This window comes from Trachurus japonicus, chromosome 9, assembly GCF_045865225.1.
Source record: "Trachurus japonicus isolate A0001 chromosome 9, Traja_1.0".
NCBI lineage: Eukaryota > Metazoa > Chordata > Actinopteri > Carangiformes > Carangidae > Trachurus > Trachurus japonicus.
The window spans coordinates 15694204-15714441 of NC_140915.1; the positions used below are offsets into that span (position 1 = coordinate 15694204).

Genomic DNA, 20238 nt, shown 5'->3' on the forward strand with positions numbered 1-20238 from the left:
TGTATTTTCCATGTTCTGGTTTCAACTAGTTTTGCAACTATTGTGCCTGGAAGCAAATGTGTCATAAAAACACTGAAAGGTTAAGACAAACCTTTTTATCTCAAATCAAAGGACACTGTGGAAAACTGAAATGTCTCTGGTTTGCCAGCAGTTCCGCTCAATTGTTCATGGCTTCTATTGTAGCCTACATGATGATAAACAATGTGTAAAAAAAAAAAAAAAAAATTGTCATAATAAAATGGTAATTTACTTTATCGACAGTGTCACTGGTTTTTTCATCTTCTAATTTTATTTAACTTCTTAACTTCTCACTTTAGCACTTGATATTAGTGACGTTTTATCTTCATTAAAAGTTTATCATTGATTTATTTCATGTGTTGCTGTTTGTGGCGAAAAAGGGCTCTTATTCTGAAAAACCCAAAGCGGAAGTGACGTGACCTGTTAGCAGCAGCATGTAAGGTAAACAAAGGCCGTTTCCCTGATGTCTGCAGGTGTGGTACTCACCTTAAAACAATATTTCAGTCAACATTAGATGTGTCAAAGTGTGCGTTCGTCTCTCTCTCTCTTACGTCGGTGAATTTTCACTCGTTGTCTCAGCTACGAATAAATAAGCGGCATTTCACAGGCTAACAAAGCTAACTGCTAACTGCTAATCGACGTAGCATCACTTACCACCAGGTATTTTCACCGTGTTTTCATTTCAGATATTAACATAGATTACCGCTCTCCCTCTCCCAGGATTTGGGACACATAATAACGTTACCATCTATAAAATATTATAGAAATGACAAAGTGGACAGCCGACTTCATCGGTTAGCTGTTTAGATACATAAACATATATTTTCAACAATCGTTCATGAAATCTTCCAGTGTCATATAAAACTGTTTATAATTTGGCCATTTCTACTCACATTTTATATCATGCACAGTTGAATAATATTTGATAGTTATTTCAAACAATCGTTTCCAGCTGTTGCAGTTGATTATATCATATTATTATATTACATATGAAACGTTTTCCTATTCTCCAGAGAAGAACCTCTATATTAGATGTCTGTAAGATAGACTAAAATATAAACTTGATGTCATACCTCCTCAATTCTGGCTATTTGTTATCTGGGATGTTCTATTACTTATATTTATATAGTTTATATCCAGCTAAAACCCCTACATTAGATCCAATAGCTACTCTCTCTCTTAGACACTTCCACAACCACAATGCGCTGCTCTGTAATGTTGCAGTAGATCAGAGAATATGGGTGTTCTTTTTAAATCCTACTACAACATGAGTGTGATGATGCAAATGTTGCATGTTGTTTTGCTCCACCAGGACAGGTGTGTCCAAAGGAACAAGAGATTTCAACAACAACAACAGATTGAAGATTATGAAGAATGATGGAAAACTCATCAGCAGGTAAAGGCCACCTCCCCTGTTCGTCGTGGTTGGGACAGAATGGCTGGACCGCAGCTTCAACCCCAGGAGGACCCCCCCTCAACTCCGTGGCCAGCTCTCAGCATCTTGGCCTGGGCTCGTCTTCCGGTCAGCGACCCTCCTACGGCCACCTGCAGACGTCCAATCAGAGCTGTCTGAGCGACTTCGGCACCTTATCGTCCACAAATAACATCCTGTACAAAGGCCCTCACGTCAGCAACCATCCTCTACCATCCACTATGATATTTCACAACACTGGTGCCTCTCCTCTTATGTCCTGTGCTCAGCAAAGCCCCCAGAATGCATCTGTGCTGCTAACGGCAAACCAACAGAAAACCGTACCTCCACCACCACAGCTTTGCAGGCCGCAACATTTACCACCTCCCTTACCCCACGACCCTTTCAAAGGGTCATTTCGACCTCCGTTAATCAGTCAGGGTTTACAAAGTGGACTTCAAGATGCGTCTATGAGCCTGCCGTCGTGTGGGCAGCGTGCAAGCGCATCTCAGCCGACTCTGGATGGAGCGTCTGCTGGCGTCGCTGGATACGCTCACAGCTACGGTGGAGCCGCTTCACACCAGCAGCCTCAGTGGGTCCCTTCATCACACTGCAGGGGTAAGCTGTGTTTGGTTATGTGTGCATCATACAGTGGCAAAAGCTTCAGGCATTGTGGGTTTCAGACAATTTCTATTCGATTTTTTGAATTGAATGATTTACGGCTCTGTTAATTTGTGAAACCAAAAACATAAACAGGAAAAAAAGAGTGGAGTTCAGTTCACATACAGTAGATGATTTACAGAACAAAATCTTTACGTGGTATAAAATAATAGCTGATTTTTAAGAATGAATGTGCAATTAGATATAAGATTTGCCTTCATATAACTTTCTAACATTGTACAATATTGCATTTCACCCTCAGTTTCCTCTTATAGTCTGTCTGTCTTTTCCTCAGGAGCTGTGAAGCCTGTCCATGAATCAGCCGCGTCTTCCAACAATGAGCCGTCACAGGAGAACGTGAGGAAAATCTCAAAACACCAAAAACTTACCATTCATTTATTCATTATTTTGTAAATATAAAACTAAAGTGTGGTAGCTTTTATTTAACATAGTGAATTGCTACTAAGCTTAAGTGACTGTAATAGTATTTACCAAATGAGGCTCTCTCTTTTAGCTGCTGTTGTGTGGATATTTCTGTCAACATGTGCTTTTTATCTGTTTCCAGGGCAACAATGATATATGGCGTTCAGCGCTTTTACTTCATCGTGCACAACTAGTCGAACAACTGGCTGAGATGGATAAACTTGTAAGTGTGTTGTGGCAATTTTACATTGAAGATGGACAATCAATGTTATTTCTTTAGATAGTTACTATTACTACTCAGTAAGACATTGCAAAACAGAGACTGATAAATAATATACTTCCCCTTCAAGCTGCAATCCATCCCTCCTGATGACAGCGCTGATGGGCTGTCTCAACCCACGACTATTCAGGTGGCTAACATTTCTTGTTTTGGATGATGTCGTTTGATTTGCAATGATATAACTCAATTCACACATTAAGTACGCACGTGCAAAAACTTAGTATGGACCATTGTTTGTTTTCACTCGTAGTTTCCTCCATCAATGGTTGATCTATCTCAGTGTGAACAAACCAAGACCAGCAGTGCACAAGTCCAAGTTGAGCCGCCCTCAGAAGAGTCAATGGTAACTAAAATGATTCCCTCTGCATCAATGTTTGTTATTTGATTAGATTGGATTACCTTAATTTTCACCCCCATAACTGTCATATAGAATTAGAAAAACTTTATTGTCCCGCCAAGGCAGGAAATTCATCTTTGGTCTCACTTATAGACAAAACAGTCAGAACTCAAACGCTTGCCAGCAAGGCTTACATGAGACAAAACAAAATCAACAGCGGTCACATCACATACAGATAGTAAAAATAAAGATAAAATAAAATAAAATAAAATCCCCTTTACTGTGTCTTGTTTATTATGCAGATGGCATTGGGGATAAAGGAGCCCTTGTAGATCTTTTTCTTTGCTAGAGGAATTCTATAGCGCCGCCCTGAGGGAAGTTGTTCAAATTCACTGTGTAGGGAGTGAGTCTCATCTTTAATTATTGACAGGGCTTTCCTTTGTACAGCGGTGTTATAGAGGCTGTCTAGTGATCTTTGTTGACGGCCAACTATCTTCCCAGCCGTGTTGATGATCCTATTGAGTTTACTTTTGTTTACTTGGGTCAAGTGCCCGTACCAGACGGTGATGTTAAAAGTAAATATGCTTTCTACCAGGCTGACATACACCCTTTCCAGAATGTCCACCCTGACCCCGAACCCCCTCAATTTCCTGATTAAAAACATTCTCTGACTAGCCTTTTTGTGGATGAAGTCAGTATTATCAGTAAATCTCAATTTGTCATCTATGAGTGTTCCTAAGTACTTAAAACAGTTAACAATAGTTAAAAATGCCTTCTTTTCATTGTTTTTTTTTTCCAGACACAACAGACACACTGTCATTCAGACGATTGTGCATCACCTGCATCTTTTGATGACCATGATGAGGCCCGTGATAAGCCAATGTCACCAAGAGAGTCCGAGGTAGTTCCCTTATAATTTGTGCTTGTTTGTTTGATCCTCAACAAATAAAAAAGTTTATATTTTCAGATCAAGTCAGATCAGTTTCCCATTTCCTTGTGTTATAGTAAAGCGTTGCCCACAGTCCATCTCAGCTATGTTCTTCTGGTGGTTCAGCTGTGTTCACATGGTATCATGTAATCGCCACGACCACAGGTGCATTTCAGTAAATTATGGAAAAGTTTATTTATGTCAGTAATTCAATTAAAAAAGTGAAACCAATACATTCCATTAGACACAGAATGAAACATTTCATTTCTTTATTTAATTTCTTTTAATTGCAATGATAATGGCTTACATTTAATGAAGACCTAAAAGCAAAAAGAAAAAAGCATAATATGGAAATGTTGACCTTCTGAAAAGTATGTCCATCTATATGCACTCAATAATTGGTTGGGGTTATTTGACTTGAACTAGCTGGAAACTGACTTTTCCATGATATTCGAATTTATTGAGCTGCACCTGTAATATATTGTGATGAAGTCATTTGTGAGTATTAAACAAGAAGATAATAGCAAACACCAAATTAACTGATTGAAGTCAAATGAAAATCCTTTTTTTTTAATTCTTAGATTCTCAAATAAGCAGCCATAGGTTGTCTTTTAAAATATTAAATATAAATACTCATAAGAGTAATATTTGACACAATCACATATTGTGTTTCCTCATGTTTTTTTTTTCTTTCAGAAATTGGAAAACATGTCAGCTGAGTCAGAGGATGACACTGATCCTGATTACCTGCCCAACACCGGTGGCGATATTTCTGATTTACAATCGGACAGTGACGGGAGCTCTTCCGATGAATCGAGCGGAAGCTGTTTGCCAACCTCTGCAGACGAAGCGTCTCCTCTACCAGTGAAAGAAGAGGCTAAATCAGAGAGTTGCTCGGACGAAGATATAACAAAGTCCCTTGCAAATGATAAGAAGTCGTCCCATGAAGCTTTAGTGCTGTCAACTTTAAATTGCAAAGTGGATAACAAAAACAGGAAGAAGAATTACTGCTTGTTTTGCTTGAAGCCACAAATTAAAATGGCACGGCATCTAGAGAGAGTCCACAGTGACAAAGCAGAGGTTGCAGTTGCATTTCAGTATCCCGCGCATTCCAGTGAAAGACTGAAGATATGGAAGAATTTAATAAAACAGGGAAACTATGAGCACAATAAAGATGTTCTGAGAACGGGAAAGGGACAACTCAATCCTTACAAAAGACCAACCAAAAGTGGAGAGGCCAAAGACTTTATTCACTGTCTTTACTGTCAAGGTCTTTACTCGAAGAAATGGATGTCCAGACACATGAAGCAGTGTACGGAGAGAGTGAAGAATGGAAAACGATTGCCTACTGGAAAAAGGCGCATTGCATCGCGGTGTGCGCTTCAGACTTTAGGAGATCTTGGTGTAACGGATGGCTTTAGAGATCTCCTGTGCGAAATGATCTACGATGACATAACGCAAGCTGTAATGGACGACAAGATTATCTTGCAATTTGGGGAGCATCAGTTCAACCTGTACAGATCTGACTTGAAGAAGCACGATATTATAAGGCAAAACCTTCGCCAGATTGCGAGGCTTGTGCTCGAAGCTCGAAAAATCACCCCTCTGAGGAACCTACAGGATTTCTTTTCCACCCCCAGCTTCCGACACGTGGTGTCCGCAGTCAAAGTCTTAGCAGGTTATGACTCAGAAAAGAAAACATACAGTGTTCCGTCACTTGCCCTCAAGCTGGGCTACCTCCTACAGAAGGCTTGCGGTATTGTTGAGAGTAACGCAGAGAAGAGCGGTGACGCCAGCCTGGCAGAGTCTGCGCAGAACTTCCTCCATGTGTTCCAGAAGAAATGGACCAAGCTCATTTCTTCAGGCGCGTTAACAGCTCTCAAAGAAACGAAACGGACCACAGACAAGAAGGTGCCGTTCGCCGAAGACGTAAAGCGCCTGAATTTCCACATGGAGAGTGCTCATGTTGTTGCTGAGAAAAATCTCAGAGACGCCCCCACTGTTGAAAACTACGCTGCCCTGGCCAGGTTGATACTTGCTCGGACAATCTTTTTTAACAGGAGGTCAACTGTGGAGATATCAACGATTCACGTAACAGCTTTTATGTCGCGGAAAAAGTCAAACGCGCTGGATGACATGGACAAGTCTGTCTCAGACTTGGAAAGAACAATGTGTAGGTTCTTTGCTAGGGTTGACGTACGAGGAAGCACCGGGAGAATGGTCCCCGTTCTACTGAAACCCTCATTCGTGTCGGCTTTGGAGCTCATAGTAGAGACCCGCGAGGCAGTCGGGGTCCCCAGCAAGAATCCCTTTCTCTTCGCCCGACCAACTACGCTGTCAGCCTACAGGGGGTCCGAATGTGTCCAACATTTTGTCCGAGAATGCGGAGCTCAAAACCCTGAGGCGCTGAAATCGAACAAGATCAAGAAGCATTACGCCACAATGCTACAGATGCTGAACCTGGATGATGAGGAGGCAAACCAAATTTTAGGGCCCAACAATCCAGTCCGAAGCCTGCGACAGGGCAGCAACGTGCAGCTGGACAATGTTAAAATGCGTTCTGGAGGTAATCATTTTTCACTTTTCTGGTATACGTGATGTCAACATATTAAAGTAAAGTTTTGTACAGTTTAGATTTAGATACAGGATTTAAAGGAATTGTTCACCATAAAATGAAATTCAGTCATTAGTGACTCACCCTCATGCTGATGAATTCTCCGGAGTAGTTTTTTATTCCTCAAAGTGCATCTGGAGACCCGGGAGGCTGGTTCGTAGTCCAACGAAAACGTCATATGAGATTAATAGGGACCGACACAAAAACGTCCATAAAACTACACAAAAAACATTTAATATTCCTCCACACTGCTCGTCCACTGCAATCCAAGTGTCCTGAAGGGATATAGTCCAGAGTTTACTTGAAACAACGTCATTTAGGACATTTTTACAGCCTAAACAGTCCTGTATTGAATTTGCCTGGTGCATGCTCTCGCGTTCATGAATTTCATTTTTTGGTGAACTATTCCTTTAAATCAGGTGCCAATCTGACCCACATTGAATTGTGGACTGATCTTCTGATTAAAGTTGCATGTTCTTTATTTTAGCAAGTGTTAGACAGAAAATCTGGTGTCTCATCATGCCACTCATGGTGCAGCCATTTCACTCACCAGTTGAAAATGCAGAACTAAATCTCTTTCTAATGCAACACCTGACCTGATGATCTCTTAAAATGAACCAACACAGTCTCAAATGTATGCCAAAATTAAGAGCCACAATCTCTGCATAAAATGAAGTCATAATGCAGGAAACATGAATTCACATCTGTCTGTTTTTGAGGAGTTGCACCTGCGAGAACGAGACCTTTCTAAACGGAATTGGACAAGTAATTTGATATCATGGAGCAAACGGTTCAGAAATCAGTGCATTGCTTATTGAGTTCAAGCTACATTGAGAACCACTTTCAATTAGTCGGAATCAGTATGTACAGTATCTAAAATAAGAATTCCTCTTTTTGTCGTCATTACAGGGGGATCAAAACAAGCTGCGTCATGGCATCAAACTGCAACGTATGAACCCGGAAATTTTTATCATCAACAAGCACAAGGACTAACAACGAGCATCGCTGGGACTGCATTTCCAAAATCTGTCAACTCGGACAACAAAGGTAGGAATGGTGATTGTGTCCCTTTGGGTTTTTTTTTTCCTTTTTCCTTGGGTGTCTTTTGTGCACAATGTTGGATTAAGAGTAACTCACAAGATTAAGAAAGAAAGATTAACTCATTGAGTGCCATTGACGTATATATACGTCAATCAAAATCCAACGCTTGAGTGCCATTGACGTATATATACGTCAAATGCAGTTTTCTGCGGCTGGTAAATGGGGACGCTGTTGCGCACACTGTGAGTAATTTTGGGGCTTCTGGGATGTGTAGAACGAAGAAGACTGCAGATCAGAGCAAGAAGTGAAGAGGAAGGAGAAGACGAGTGCGATCGGTACAGAGATAAAAAAGTTGGGAAAAGTTTCTATTTCTAGAGAAAAACGACGGGCAGAGCCTGGAACAAGTGTAACGTGGAGCTGGAGGAAAGCTTAGCCACGGTGCTATTAGCATAGCTCCAGCATGAAGTGATCGGAGGAGGCAGGAAAGTAAACTGATAGATGATCAGCACCAAAATGCCGAAGCGAAAGCGGATCACAGAGTCAGTTTCACCAGTTGCTGTCTAACCGACGTGACGACGAACCGAGAGATCAGCGCGGTGCGTCGCTGCCGCGTCCAGCACAGAGGCTGAAGACGGCATGACGTCTCCCTCCCTACTTCAGAGACGATGCAGCAGGAGGAGAAGTAGGAGAGGGGAGGGGCAGAGAGGGGGTGAGGGGAGGGGGAGAGGAGGGGGGAGGAGAGGGTGAGGGGGCAGCAACTGCAGGAGTAGTAGGAGAGCAGGCATCACTCTGCAGAGTAAGACTCCTACTTGTTGTAGGCTATTTTAGTTGTTTTTTTTTTGTACAATGAAAAAACATGTGAAATGAAATTTTCAGATGTCTTACATGTTTTTGAAGCCAAAATTAAAACGGATAAATCACTGTTTCTCTTGAGAGACTCTCTTTCACAAAAATGCATTTTTCTCAGCTTTCTAGAAAAAAAGTGGTCTTTTTGGTGCAACCAGGCTCTATTTAACTTAAGATAAATTAAGAATGGAACAAGGTACAAACAAATGTTTTTTTCCCTAGTTAAATAGAGAGTCTCCTCTTTCCTTTGAGCTATTTTGTGTTTTCAGAGTCATAATATAAAATATTCTCTTGGTCTTAAAATATTACTCAAAATGCCCCGAAACGCTGGCACATGGCACTGACCATTTTATAAAAGGTCTGGCACTCAAAGAGTTAAGAAACATCCGGCTTCACTTTAGATTAAGACTCTGCTCTTTGTTATGAAAGGGACTTATTTAGAGGAATATTTTGTTTTCTGGAGTTGTTTCAGTGATGGTAGATGTTCATTTCTTTCTGCTTTCACCTCCAACAGGCTCTCACAGTAATGGCAAACATAAATGGGACGACGCGGAGGTTCATGCTGTTGAAAAACACATGATGAGCTTCATTAAAGGACACATAGTGCCTCAGAAAAACGACTGCATTCAGTGTCTAGAGGCTGAGCCAAAAGCGCTGAGGACACGAACGTGGAAAGGTGTAAAGGACTATGTCAGAAACAGGATCACTGCCCTGAAAAGACAAAGTGGTACATCCACAAAAAGTGACAGGCCGGCGCAAAAGAAACCACGGCAGAGTGCTGGACATTTTCAACAACTATAGATGTGAAAGTTTGATGATGGCAAAACATGTGCAACGTTTGCCTTCTCTACTTTGTTATCCTTCAGTTTCTCTTCATCATTGTTTTCTCAGTCTTCCTCTGGTATGTGAGCATTTCTGTCCATTATGATGGCCAAGGACAATTGATCATGTTAGTTTAATTTTATTGCTGTTCTCAGTCATTACTGTTTATTGTGATCACATTGGCCCTCATTTATCAAACTTGCGCAGGATCTGGTGTAGATTCTGGTGTAAATATCAGTGTACGCCAAGTGTCACGTGTGATTTACTAAAAGTGTGTACGCTGCTGATTTCGGCGTAGAACCGGCGTGGTGGTGATAAATCCGGCGGCTGAAAACGAGCGTCATTTAAATGTCACGCCCCGATATATTCCTGCTTTAGAGGCGTCGCCCTGCCCCTTTTACGACATGGAGACACGGAAGACGGCCAAGAAGAGGGACTTTACCGGCATTACCGCGTTGAACAGGGAGAGGGCGGCAACATTAAATATCTGGACATTGATAGATTGATAGTTTTTGTGATTGATAAGCGTCATCCCGGTGGATGGAGGCTGCAGACGCACGTGTCACCGACCACGTCAGGAAACCCAGCGACCTCATGAAATGCTCCTGCAGTTTACTAAACACAAGAAAAAAAACACTCCGCCGCGGAGATCAGCTGGACCTGGACAGGTAGCGGAGCTCTCCCCCCCGCCGGCTCCGGTGTCCGGCAGAGAGAGACTGAGGAGCCGTCCGGTCATGCTCTGGTGCAGGAGATGTTGGAAGTTTGTGTGTGTGATCTAACAATAACAGGTCTGTCTGTCATTGACTGTTTCTGTTTACACAGCTGATTAACGAGCATCTGTCACATCGTGGTTTTTAATTCATCTCAGTTGCTCAAAATAAAAGTCGAGTTAAATTTTCAACACGGACTTGGTTGTATCGTTTTTTTTTTGGCTACTTTTTTAACTTTTTACCAATATAAACAACAACAACAACATGTGGTCCACATCGCTGCGTTATTAGACTATGGTTTAATAATCATTCTGACACAGCAGCACTCCTTCCTGCATGTTCTACGCTGGTTCCAAATGTGCGTACACCTGGTCAGAGCTGGCGTGAGATTTGTGCGTACCGTACGCTCACGCTCAGATTAATAAATGCCGATCCTTGCGGTGAATTTGGTGTACACCCATTTTTTTGGTGTAGTACGCAAGTTTCATAAATGAGGGCCATTATGTCTCTCTCTGTGACTTTGTTCCATTTTTGTAAGTTCAGAGAGTTCAAACAGAGACGGTTCATAAATACTGACAAATAAGGTGTTATACAGATTTTGCTGATGGATATGCAAGTTGTTGGCGCTCTAAGTGCACCCTTGGCAAATGGCAACAAAGTTGCCTGGTACAATATACTGAATATAGTTATTCTGTTGGTATACTATGGTGTTTTGTTAGACCTTGTACAGTATAACAATTTACCTATAATAAAATGCCAAAAAATAAAATTCTAGCAATTTATCTGGACACAAAACAATGACTAGTCTGTATTCCACACAGAATTACAATCAAATCAGCCTTGGAGGAGGAAATAATCACATGCTTAATTATATTTCCAGTGTTACATTGTCATAATGTTTTTAGGAGGAGCATGGTGACCTCTAACTAAGTTAAAATGTTAGGAGCGCAAGCAGAAAACATTCAAGAACCTATTTTCAGTGAAGGAAAGTATAAATTCACACGATCGGCTGTGTTTATTGTTTCAGGTGTCAGTTTTGGACCATAGACTGTAGTATATAAAATAGGTTTGGACCATAGACTGTAAAAAATAGGTTTGGACATGTTAAGCGTTTCGTGACGTCACACTAGCCGCCCCCATAGCAGGCTTTTACTTTGAAAGGACAAGCGGAAACGCTCCCAAAGCGGAAGTGACGTGACCTGTTAGCAGCAGCATGTAAGGTAAACAAAGGCCGTTTCCCTGATGTTTGCAGGTGTGGTACTCACCTTCAAACAACATTTCAGTCAACATTAGATGTAGAAGTGTGCGTTCATCTCACTCGCTCTTACTTTGGTGAATTTTCACCTGTTTGTCTCAGCTACGAATAAATAAGCGGCATTTCACAGGCTAACAAAGCTAACTGCTAATCGACGTAGCACAACTTACCACCAGGTATTTTCACCGTGTTTCATTTTACCGGTAGATAAACATAGATTACCGTTCTCCCTCTCCCAGGATTTGGGACAAATTATAACGTTACCATCCATTAAATATTATAGAAATGACAAAGTGGACAGCCGACCTCATCGGTCAGCTGTTTAGTTACATAAACATATATTTTTCAATAATCGTTAATCCGATATTCCAGTGTCTTATAAACCTGTTTATAATTTGTCCATTTCTGCGTAACAAACTCATATACTCGCATTTTATCTCATGCACAGTTGAATAATATTTGATAGTTATTTCAAACAATCGTTTCCAGCTGTTGCAGTTGATTATATCATGTTATTATATGAAACGTTTCCCTATTCTCCAGTGAAGAACCTCTATATTAGGTGTCTGTAATATAAACTAAAATATAAACCTGATGTAATACCTCAGTTCTGGCTGTTTGTTGTTCTATCATTTATATTTATATAGTTTATATTCAGCTAAAATCCCTACATTAGATCCAATAGATACTCTCCCTCTTAACAGACACTTGGTGCAAAATCATTTCCACAACCACAGGCGCTGCTCTGTCATGTTGCAATAGGTCAGAAAAGATGGGTGTTTTTTTAAAATCCTACTACAACATGAGTGTGATGATGTAAATGTTGCATGTTGTTTTGCTCCACCAGGACGTGTGTCCAAAGGAAGTGGAACGAGAGACAGCACGTTGAAGATTATGAAGAATGATGGAAAACTCAGCAGCAGGTAAAGGCCACCTCCCCTGTTCGTCGTGGTTGGGACAGAATGGCTGGACCGCAGCTTCAACCCCAGGAGGACCCCCCCTCAACTCCGTGGCCAGCTCTCAGCATCTTGGCCTGGGCTCGTCTTCCAGTCAGTGACCCTCTTACAACCACCTGCAGACGTCCAATCAGAGCTGTCTGAGCGACTTCGGCACCTTATCGTCCACAAATAACATCCTGTACAAAGCCCCTCACGTCAGCAACCATCCTCTACCATCCACCATGATATTTCACAACACTGGTGCCTCTCCTCTTATGTCCTGTGCTCAGCAAAGGCCCCAGAATGCATCTGTGCTGCTAACGGCAAACCAACAGAAAACCGTACCTCCACCACCTCTTCCCCAAACGAACCAAGGACTACAGCTTTGCAGGCCGCAACATTTACCACCTCCCTTACCCCATAACCCTTTCAAAGGGTCATTTCGACCTCCGTTAATCAGTCAGGGTTTACAAAGTGGACTTCAAGATGCGTCTATGAGCCTGCCGTCGTGTGGGCAGCGTGCAAGCGCATCTCAGCCGACTCTGAATGGAGTGTCTGCTGGCGTCGCTGGATACGCTCACAGCTACGGTGGAGCTGCTTCACACCAGCAGCCTCAGTGGGTCCCTTCATCACACTGCAGGGGTAAGCTGTGTTTGGTTATGTGTGCATCATACAGTGGCAAAAGCTTCTGGCATTGTGGGTTTCAGACAATTTCTATTCGATTTTTTGAATTGAATGATTTACGGCTCTGTTAATTTGTGAAACCAAAAACATAAACAGGAAAAAAAGAGGGGAGTTCAGTTCACATACAGTAGATGATTTACAGAACAAAATCTTTACGTGGTATAAAATAATAGCTGATTTTTAAGAATGAATGTGCAATTAGATATAAGATTTGCCTTCATATAACTTTCTAACATTGTACAATATTGCATTTCACCCTCAGTTTCCTCTTATAGTCTGTCTGTCTTTTCCTCAGGAGCTGAGAAGCCTGTCCATGAATCAGCCGCGTCTTCCAACAATGAGCCGTTGCAGGAGAACGTGAGGAAAATCTCAAAACACCAAAAAGTTACCACAGAGGAAAGCTCTGTTGTTTGGTGTTTCATTTATTTATTATTTTGTAAATGTAAAACTAAAGTGTGGTAGACTTTTATTTCACATAGTGAATTGCTACTAAGCTTAAGTGACTGTAATAGTATTTACCAAATGAAACGCTCTCTTTTAGCTGCTGTTGTGTGGATATTTCAGTTAACATGTGTTTTTTTATCTGTTTCCAGGGCAACAATGATATATGGCGTTCAGCGCTTTTACTTCATCGTGCACAACTAGTCAAACAACTGGCTGAGATGGATAAACTTGTAAGTATGTTGTGGCAATTTTACATTGAAGATGGACAATCAATGTTATTTCTTTAGATAGCAACTATTACTACTCAGTAAGACATTGCAAAACAGAGACTGATAAATAATATACTTCCCCTTCAAGCTGCAATCCATCCCTCCTGATGACAGCGCTGATGGGCTGTCTCAACCCACGACTATTCAGGTGGCTAACATTTCTTGTTTTGGATGATGTCGTTTGATTTGCAATGATGTAACTCAATTCACACATTAAGTACGCACGTGCAAAAACTTAGTATGGACCATTGTTTGTTTTCACTCGTAGTTTCCTCCATCAATGGTTGATCTATCTCAGTGTGAACAAACCAAGACCAGCAGTGCACAAGTGCAAGTTGAGCCGCCCTCAGAAGAGTCAACGGTAACTTAATGTTAAAATTATTCCCTCTGCATTAATGTTTGTTATTTGATTAGATTGCATTACCTTAAGTTTCACCCCCATAACTGTCATATAGTTAAAATTGCCTTCTTTTCATTGTTTTTCCAGACACAACAGACACACTGTCATTCAGACGATTGTGCATCACCTGCATCTTTTGATGACCATGATGAGGCCTGTGATAAGCCAATGTCACCAAGAGAGTCAGAGGTAGTTCCCTTATTATTTGGGTTTGTTTGTTTGTTTGTTTGATCCTCAACAAATGAAAGAGTTAATATTTTCAAGTCAGATCAGTTTCCCATTTCCTTGTGTTATAGTAAAGCGTTGCCCACAGTCCATCTCAGCTATGTTCTTCTGGTGGTTCAGCTGTGTTCACATGGTATTATGTAATCGCCACGACCACAGGTGCATTTCAATAAATTATGGAAAAGTTTATTTATGTCAGTAATTCAATTCAAAAAGTGAAAACAATACATTATGTAGATCCATTAGACACAGAATGAAACATTTCATGTCTTTATTTAATTTCTTTTAATTGTAATGATTATGACTTATATTTAATGAAGACCCTTTTAATATGGAAATGTTGACCTTCTGAAATGTATGTCCATCTATATGCACTCAATAATTGGTTGGGGTTATTTGACCTGAACTACTGGAAATGGACTTTTCCATGATATTCTAATTTATTGAGGTGCACCTGTAACATATTGTGATGAAGTAATTTGTGAGTATTTCAAAGCATTAAACAAGAAGACAATAGCAAACACCAAATTAATTCATTGAAGTCAAATGAAAATCCTTTTAACTCTTTGACTGCCAGCCATTCTCACAGCAGCTTCCTCCAGCTTGCCAGGCATTTTCCAGCTTTTTGACTGATTTCCGTAGACCCACCATATATTATGTACTGTTACTACATACACATTCAACCCATCAAAGGAAAGATGAGGGTCTCTAGTTTCCAGCAAAAAAAACAGTTTGTTTCTATCTTGTTCCAGTCTCGTGAAATTGGCGGTTGAATATAGGTTACTTTAGCCCAAAATGCCATTTTGGCACCAAAATCTTGAGAAAAAGAGGTTTTTGTGTCGGCTGTCATTTTCAGGTGAACCAGTACAATTGGCTCCTTTATATTTTGCTTTAGTGATGCCTCAGCATCTGTACAGTTGTTCTCTTGTAAACAACAACTAAATCAACACTGACAAATGACTTTTGATGACAAAAGGCAAAACATTTAGCTACTGACACACACTACTGCAGCCTCTTTTTTTCTTTTCTTTGAGTTACAAGTTTTTCTTTCCTTTTTTTTAGTGTGTGTGCGTACGTGACGTGTGCGTGTGCATGTACGTGTGCGTGCGTGTGTGTCTGTGTGTGTGTCTGTGTGCGCGCGTGCGCGGATCAGTTCGACAGGTTTTTGTAGCCGAAACATGGCACTTTAGATCAGATCCAGCTTCCTCTGGTCAGCAGGCAGCGGTCTCACTCACTCTCTCTGTCTCTCACACACATCTACACACACACACACACACACACAGCCTACAGCTCTGGCTGACGTGCCCCCTGAACAGCCACAGACAGTCCATGTGCGCTCACAACAGACACTCCCACCATCTTTAGCTCTCCTCTCGTCACGTTCGCCGGCGCCGTCCGCTCCTCATCCACACTAGATCGCGGGATTTTCAAGCTGCTATCTGAGTGATTTCTCGCAAAATCTGGCGACTTTCCAAACGCTCTTGACGACTAACGACGAGCGATCAACGGGATTGTTGTTACTAACGTTTGTGCTTTGTATCACGGAGCTGCACGGAGCTTCGACGAGCTGCCGAGCCGCCATGAGCCCCGCCGCCGCTCTCACCGGCGGCCAGAGTGTCACGGAGCGGCGCCGCTGCAGTCAGACACCCGCACCGCTCCGTGAGGGGGAAAAACACGCTATATTTTTTATATCTCTCAATCCAAATGTGTTTTTCTGCACTTTATTTTGATGATACAAGTCTGATCTTCACAGAGGAGTAGGGCAAGACATTCAACATGGCGTTGCCATTAAAAAAACGCTAAGACGAGTTATCTCGTCTTTGGCAGACTACGCTTGGATTCGCTAAGACGAGATAACTCGTCTTTGGCAGTGAAAGAGTTAAATGATTTGATTCTCAGATAAGCAATCATAGATTTGCACTTAGCTATGCCTGTCTTTTAAAATATTAAATGGAAATACTCATAAGAGTAATATTTGACACAAGCGCAGATTGTGTTTCCTCATTTTTTTTTTTTTTCTTTCAGAAATTGGAAAACATGTCAGCTGAGTCAGAGGATGACACTGATCCTGATTACCTGCCCAACACCGGTGGCGATATTTCTGATTTACAATCGGACAGTGATGGGAGCTCTTCAGATGAATCGAGCGGCAGCTGTTTGTCAACCTCTGCAGACGAAGCGTCTCCTCTACCAGTGAAAGAAGAGGCTAAATCAGAGAGTTGCTCGGACGAAGATATAACAAAGTCCCGTGCAAATGATAAGAAGTCGTCCCATGAAGCTGTAGTGCTGTCAACTTTAAATTCCAAAGTGGTTAAAAGGAAGAAGAATTACTGCTTGTTTTGCTCGAAGCCACAAACTAAAATGGCACGGCATCTAGAGACAGTCCACTGTGACAAAGCAGAGGTTGCAGTTGCATTTCAGTATCCCTTGTTTTCCAGGGAAAGACTGAAGATATGGAAGAATTTAATAAAACAGGGAAATTTTGAGCACAATAAAGATGTTCTGAGAACGGGAAAGGGACAACTCAACCCTCAAAAAAGACCAATCAAAGGTGGACAAGCCAAAGACTTTATTCACTGTCTTTACTGTCAAGGTCTTTACTTTAAGAAATCAATGTTCAGACACATGAAGCAGTGTACGGAGAGAGTGAAGAACGGAAAACGATTGCCTACTGGAAAAAGGCGCATTGCAGCGCGGTGTGCGCTTCAGACTTTAGGAGATCTTGGTGTAACGGATAGCTTTAGAGATCTCCTGTGCGAAATGATCTACGATGACATAACGCAAGCTGTAATGGACGACAAGATTATCTTGCAATTTGGGGAGCATCAGTTCAACCTGTACAGATCTGACTCGAAGAAGCACGAATCTATAAGACAAAACCTTCGCCAGATTGCGAGGCTTGTGCTCGAAGCTCGAAAAATCACCCCTCTGAGGAACCTACAGGATTTCTTTTCCACCCCCAGCTTCCGACACGTGGTGTCCGCAGTCAAAGTCTTAGCAGGTTATGACTCAGAAAAGAAAACATACAGTGCTCCTTCACTTGCCCTCAAGCTGGGCTGCCTCCTGCAGAAGGCTTGCGGTATTGTTGAGAGTAACGCAGGGAAGAGCGGTGACGCCAGCCTGGCAGAGTCTGCGCAGAACTTCCTCCATGTGTTCCAGAAGAAATGGACCAAGCTCATTTCTTCAGGCGCGTTAACAGCTCTCAAAACGAAACGGACCACAGACAAGAAGGTGCCGTTCGCCGAAGACGTAAAGCGCCTGAATTTCCACATGGAGAGTGCTCATGTTGTTGCTGAGAAAAATCTCAGAGACGCCCCCACTGTTGAAAACTACGCTGCCCTGGCCAGGTTGATACTTGCTCGGACAATCTTTTTTAACAGGAGGAAATCTTCGGAGATATCAACGATTCACGTAACAGCTTTTATGTCGCGGAAAAAATCAAACGCGCTGGATGACATGGACAAGTCTGTCTCAGACTTGGAAAGAACAATGTGTAGGTTCTTTGCTAGGGTTGACGTACGAGGGGGCACTGGGAGAATGGTCCCCGTTCTACTGAAACCCTCATTCGTGTCGGCTTTGGAGCTCATAGTAGAGACCCGCGAGGCAGTCGGGGTCCCCAGCAAGAACCCCTTTCTCTTTGCCCGACCAACTACGCTGTCAGCCTACAGGGGGTCCGACTGTGTACGATGTTATGTCCAAGAATGCGGAGCTCAAAACCCTGAGGCGCTGAAATCGAACAAGATCCAGAAGCATTACGCCACAATGCTGAACCTGGATGAGGAGGCAAACCAAATTTTAGGGCCCAACAATCCAGTCCGAAGCCTGCGACAGGGCAGCAACGTGCAGCTGGACAATGTTAAAATGCGTTCTGGAGGTAATCATTTTTCACTTTTCTGGTATACGTGATGTCAACATATTAAAGTCAAGTTTTGTACAGTTTAGATTTAGATACAGGATTTAAATCAGATGCCAGTCAGATCCACATTGAATTGTGGACTGATCTTATGAAAGTTGCATGTTCTTTATTTTAGCAATAGAAAATCTGGTGTCTCATCATGCCACTCATGGTGCAGCCATTTCACTCACCAGTTGAAAAAGCAGAGCTAAATCTCTTTCTAATGCAACACCTGACCTGATGATCTCTTAAAATGAACCAACAGAGTCTGACACGTATGCCAAAATTAAGAGCCACAATCTCTGCATAAAATGAAGTCATAATGCAGGAAACATGAATTCACGAGGAGTTGCACTTGCAAGGACCGAGACCTTTCTAAATGGAATTGGACAAGCTTTCATGTGGAAATTTCATTTGATATCATGAAGCAAACGGATGAGAAATCAGTGCTCAGTATTATCAGTATGTACAGTATCTAAAGAATTCCTCTTTTTGTCGTCATTACAGGGAGATCAAAACAAGCTGCGTCATGGCATCAAACTGCAACGTATGAACCCGGAAATTTTTATCATCAACAAGCACACGGACTAACATCGGGCATCGCTGGGACGGCATTTCCAAAATCTTACGACTCGGACAGCAAAGGTAGGAAATAGGAATGGTGATCGTGTCCCTTTGTTTTTTTTTGTTTTTTTTCTTGGGTGTCTTTTGTGCACAATGTTGGATTAAGAGTAACTCACAAGATATTTTTTAAGCTCCAGTGGGTTTTATAAATAAGAAATACTAATGTATAGAGCTGAGGATTTATTTTGACTTGCAAGTCACAGCAACATGTTTTCATCATCATGCAGGTCAAAAGGTAAATAAAAACAAAGTTTGTCAAATTGTTGTTTATTACAGTTATGGAATTATTATTATAGTCTAAGATTGGAAATGTGGACAACATTAGACATTAGCCTTTATGACAGTAGTATCTTGAAGAAACATCCGGCTTCACTTTAGATTAAGACTTCTCCCTATGTTATGAAAGGGAATATTTTGTTTTCTGGAGTTGTTTCAGTGATGGTAGATGTTCATTCCTTTCTGCTTTCACCTCCAACAGGCTCTCAAAGTAAGGGCAAACATAAATGGGACGACGCGGAGGTTCATGCTGTTGAAAGACACATGATGAGCTTCATTAAAGGACACATAGTGCCTCAGAAAAACGACTGCATTCAGTGTCTAGAGGCTGAGCCAAAAGAGCTGAGGACACGAACGTGGAAAGGTGTAAAGGACTATGTCAGAAACAGGATCACTGCCCTGAAAAGACAAAGTGGCACATCCACAAAAAGTGACAGGCCGGCGCAAAAGAAACCACGGCAGAGTGCTGGACATTTGCAACAACTATAGATGTGAAAGTTTGATGATGGCAAAACATGTGCAACGTTTGCCTTATCTACTTTCTTATCATTCATCAGTTTCTCTTCATCATTGTAATATCATTTTTTCTCAGTCTTCCTCTGTTATGTGAGCATTTCTGTCCATTATGATGGCAAGGAAAATTGATCATGTTAGTTTTTTCATTGTTGTTCTCAGTCATTATTGTGATCACATTATGTCTCTCTCTGTGACTTTGTTCCGTTTTAGTAAGTTCATTTAAACAGAGACAGACAGTTTATAAATACTGACAAATAAGTTGTTACACAGATTTTGCTGATGGATATTAGAGTTGTTGGTGCTCTAAATTCACCCTTGGCAACAAAGTTGTCTGGTACAATATACTGAATTTAGTTATTCTGTTGGTATACCATGGTATTTTGTTAGACCTTGTACAGTATAACAATTTACCTATAATAAAATGCCAAAAAATAAAATTCTAGCAATTTATCTGGACACAAAACAATGACTAGTCTGTATTCCACACAGAATTACAATCAAATCAGCGTTGGATGAGGAATAAGCACATGCTTAATTATATTTCCAGTGTTACATTGTCATAATGTTTTTACGAGGAGCATGGTGATCTCTAACTAAGTTAAAATGTTAGGAGCGCAAGCAG

The 20238-nt window shown here is 41.5% G+C and overlaps 2 protein-coding genes and 1 long non-coding RNA gene across 4 annotated transcripts in view; 2 read left to right on the forward strand and 1 right to left on the reverse strand.

The window, feature by feature from the left end:
• The window catches only part of LOC146981176 (nuclear factor 7, brain-like), a 454853-nt gene that overhangs the window by 304935 nt on the left and 129680 nt on the right, over nucleotides 1–20238 (reverse strand). The gene's annotated exons all lie outside the window — the stretch shown is intronic.
• LOC146981192 (uncharacterized) lies at nucleotides 459–19751 on the forward strand. 2 transcript variants are annotated; one of them, XM_085786160.1, is made up of 10 exons: nucleotides 459–491; nucleotides 1331–2047; nucleotides 2385–2446; nucleotides 2655–2735; nucleotides 2863–2922; nucleotides 3043–3135; nucleotides 3929–4030; nucleotides 4754–6623; nucleotides 7581–7718; nucleotides 9073–9997. In XM_085786160.1, exons 2-10 carry the CDS (start codon nucleotides 1393–1395, stop codon nucleotides 9357–9359), a joined length of 3348 nt encoding a protein of 1115 aa, XP_085642286.1. In that variant the 5' UTR covers nucleotides 459–491; nucleotides 1331–1392; the 3' UTR covers nucleotides 9360–9997. The 2 variants fall into 2 exon arrangements, with proteins under 2 accessions (XP_085642286.1, XP_085642287.1); XM_085786161.1 differs by lacking the exons at nucleotides 7581–7718; nucleotides 9073–9997 and adding exons at nucleotides 18708–18845; nucleotides 19303–19751 and having other exon boundaries at nucleotides 461–491.
• On the forward strand, nucleotides 11270–13326 carry LOC146981193 (uncharacterized). The gene is made up of 3 exons (XR_015036571.1): nucleotides 11270–11342; nucleotides 12193–12925; nucleotides 13263–13326. It is a non-coding gene; the product is annotated as an uncharacterized LOC146981193 (long non-coding RNA).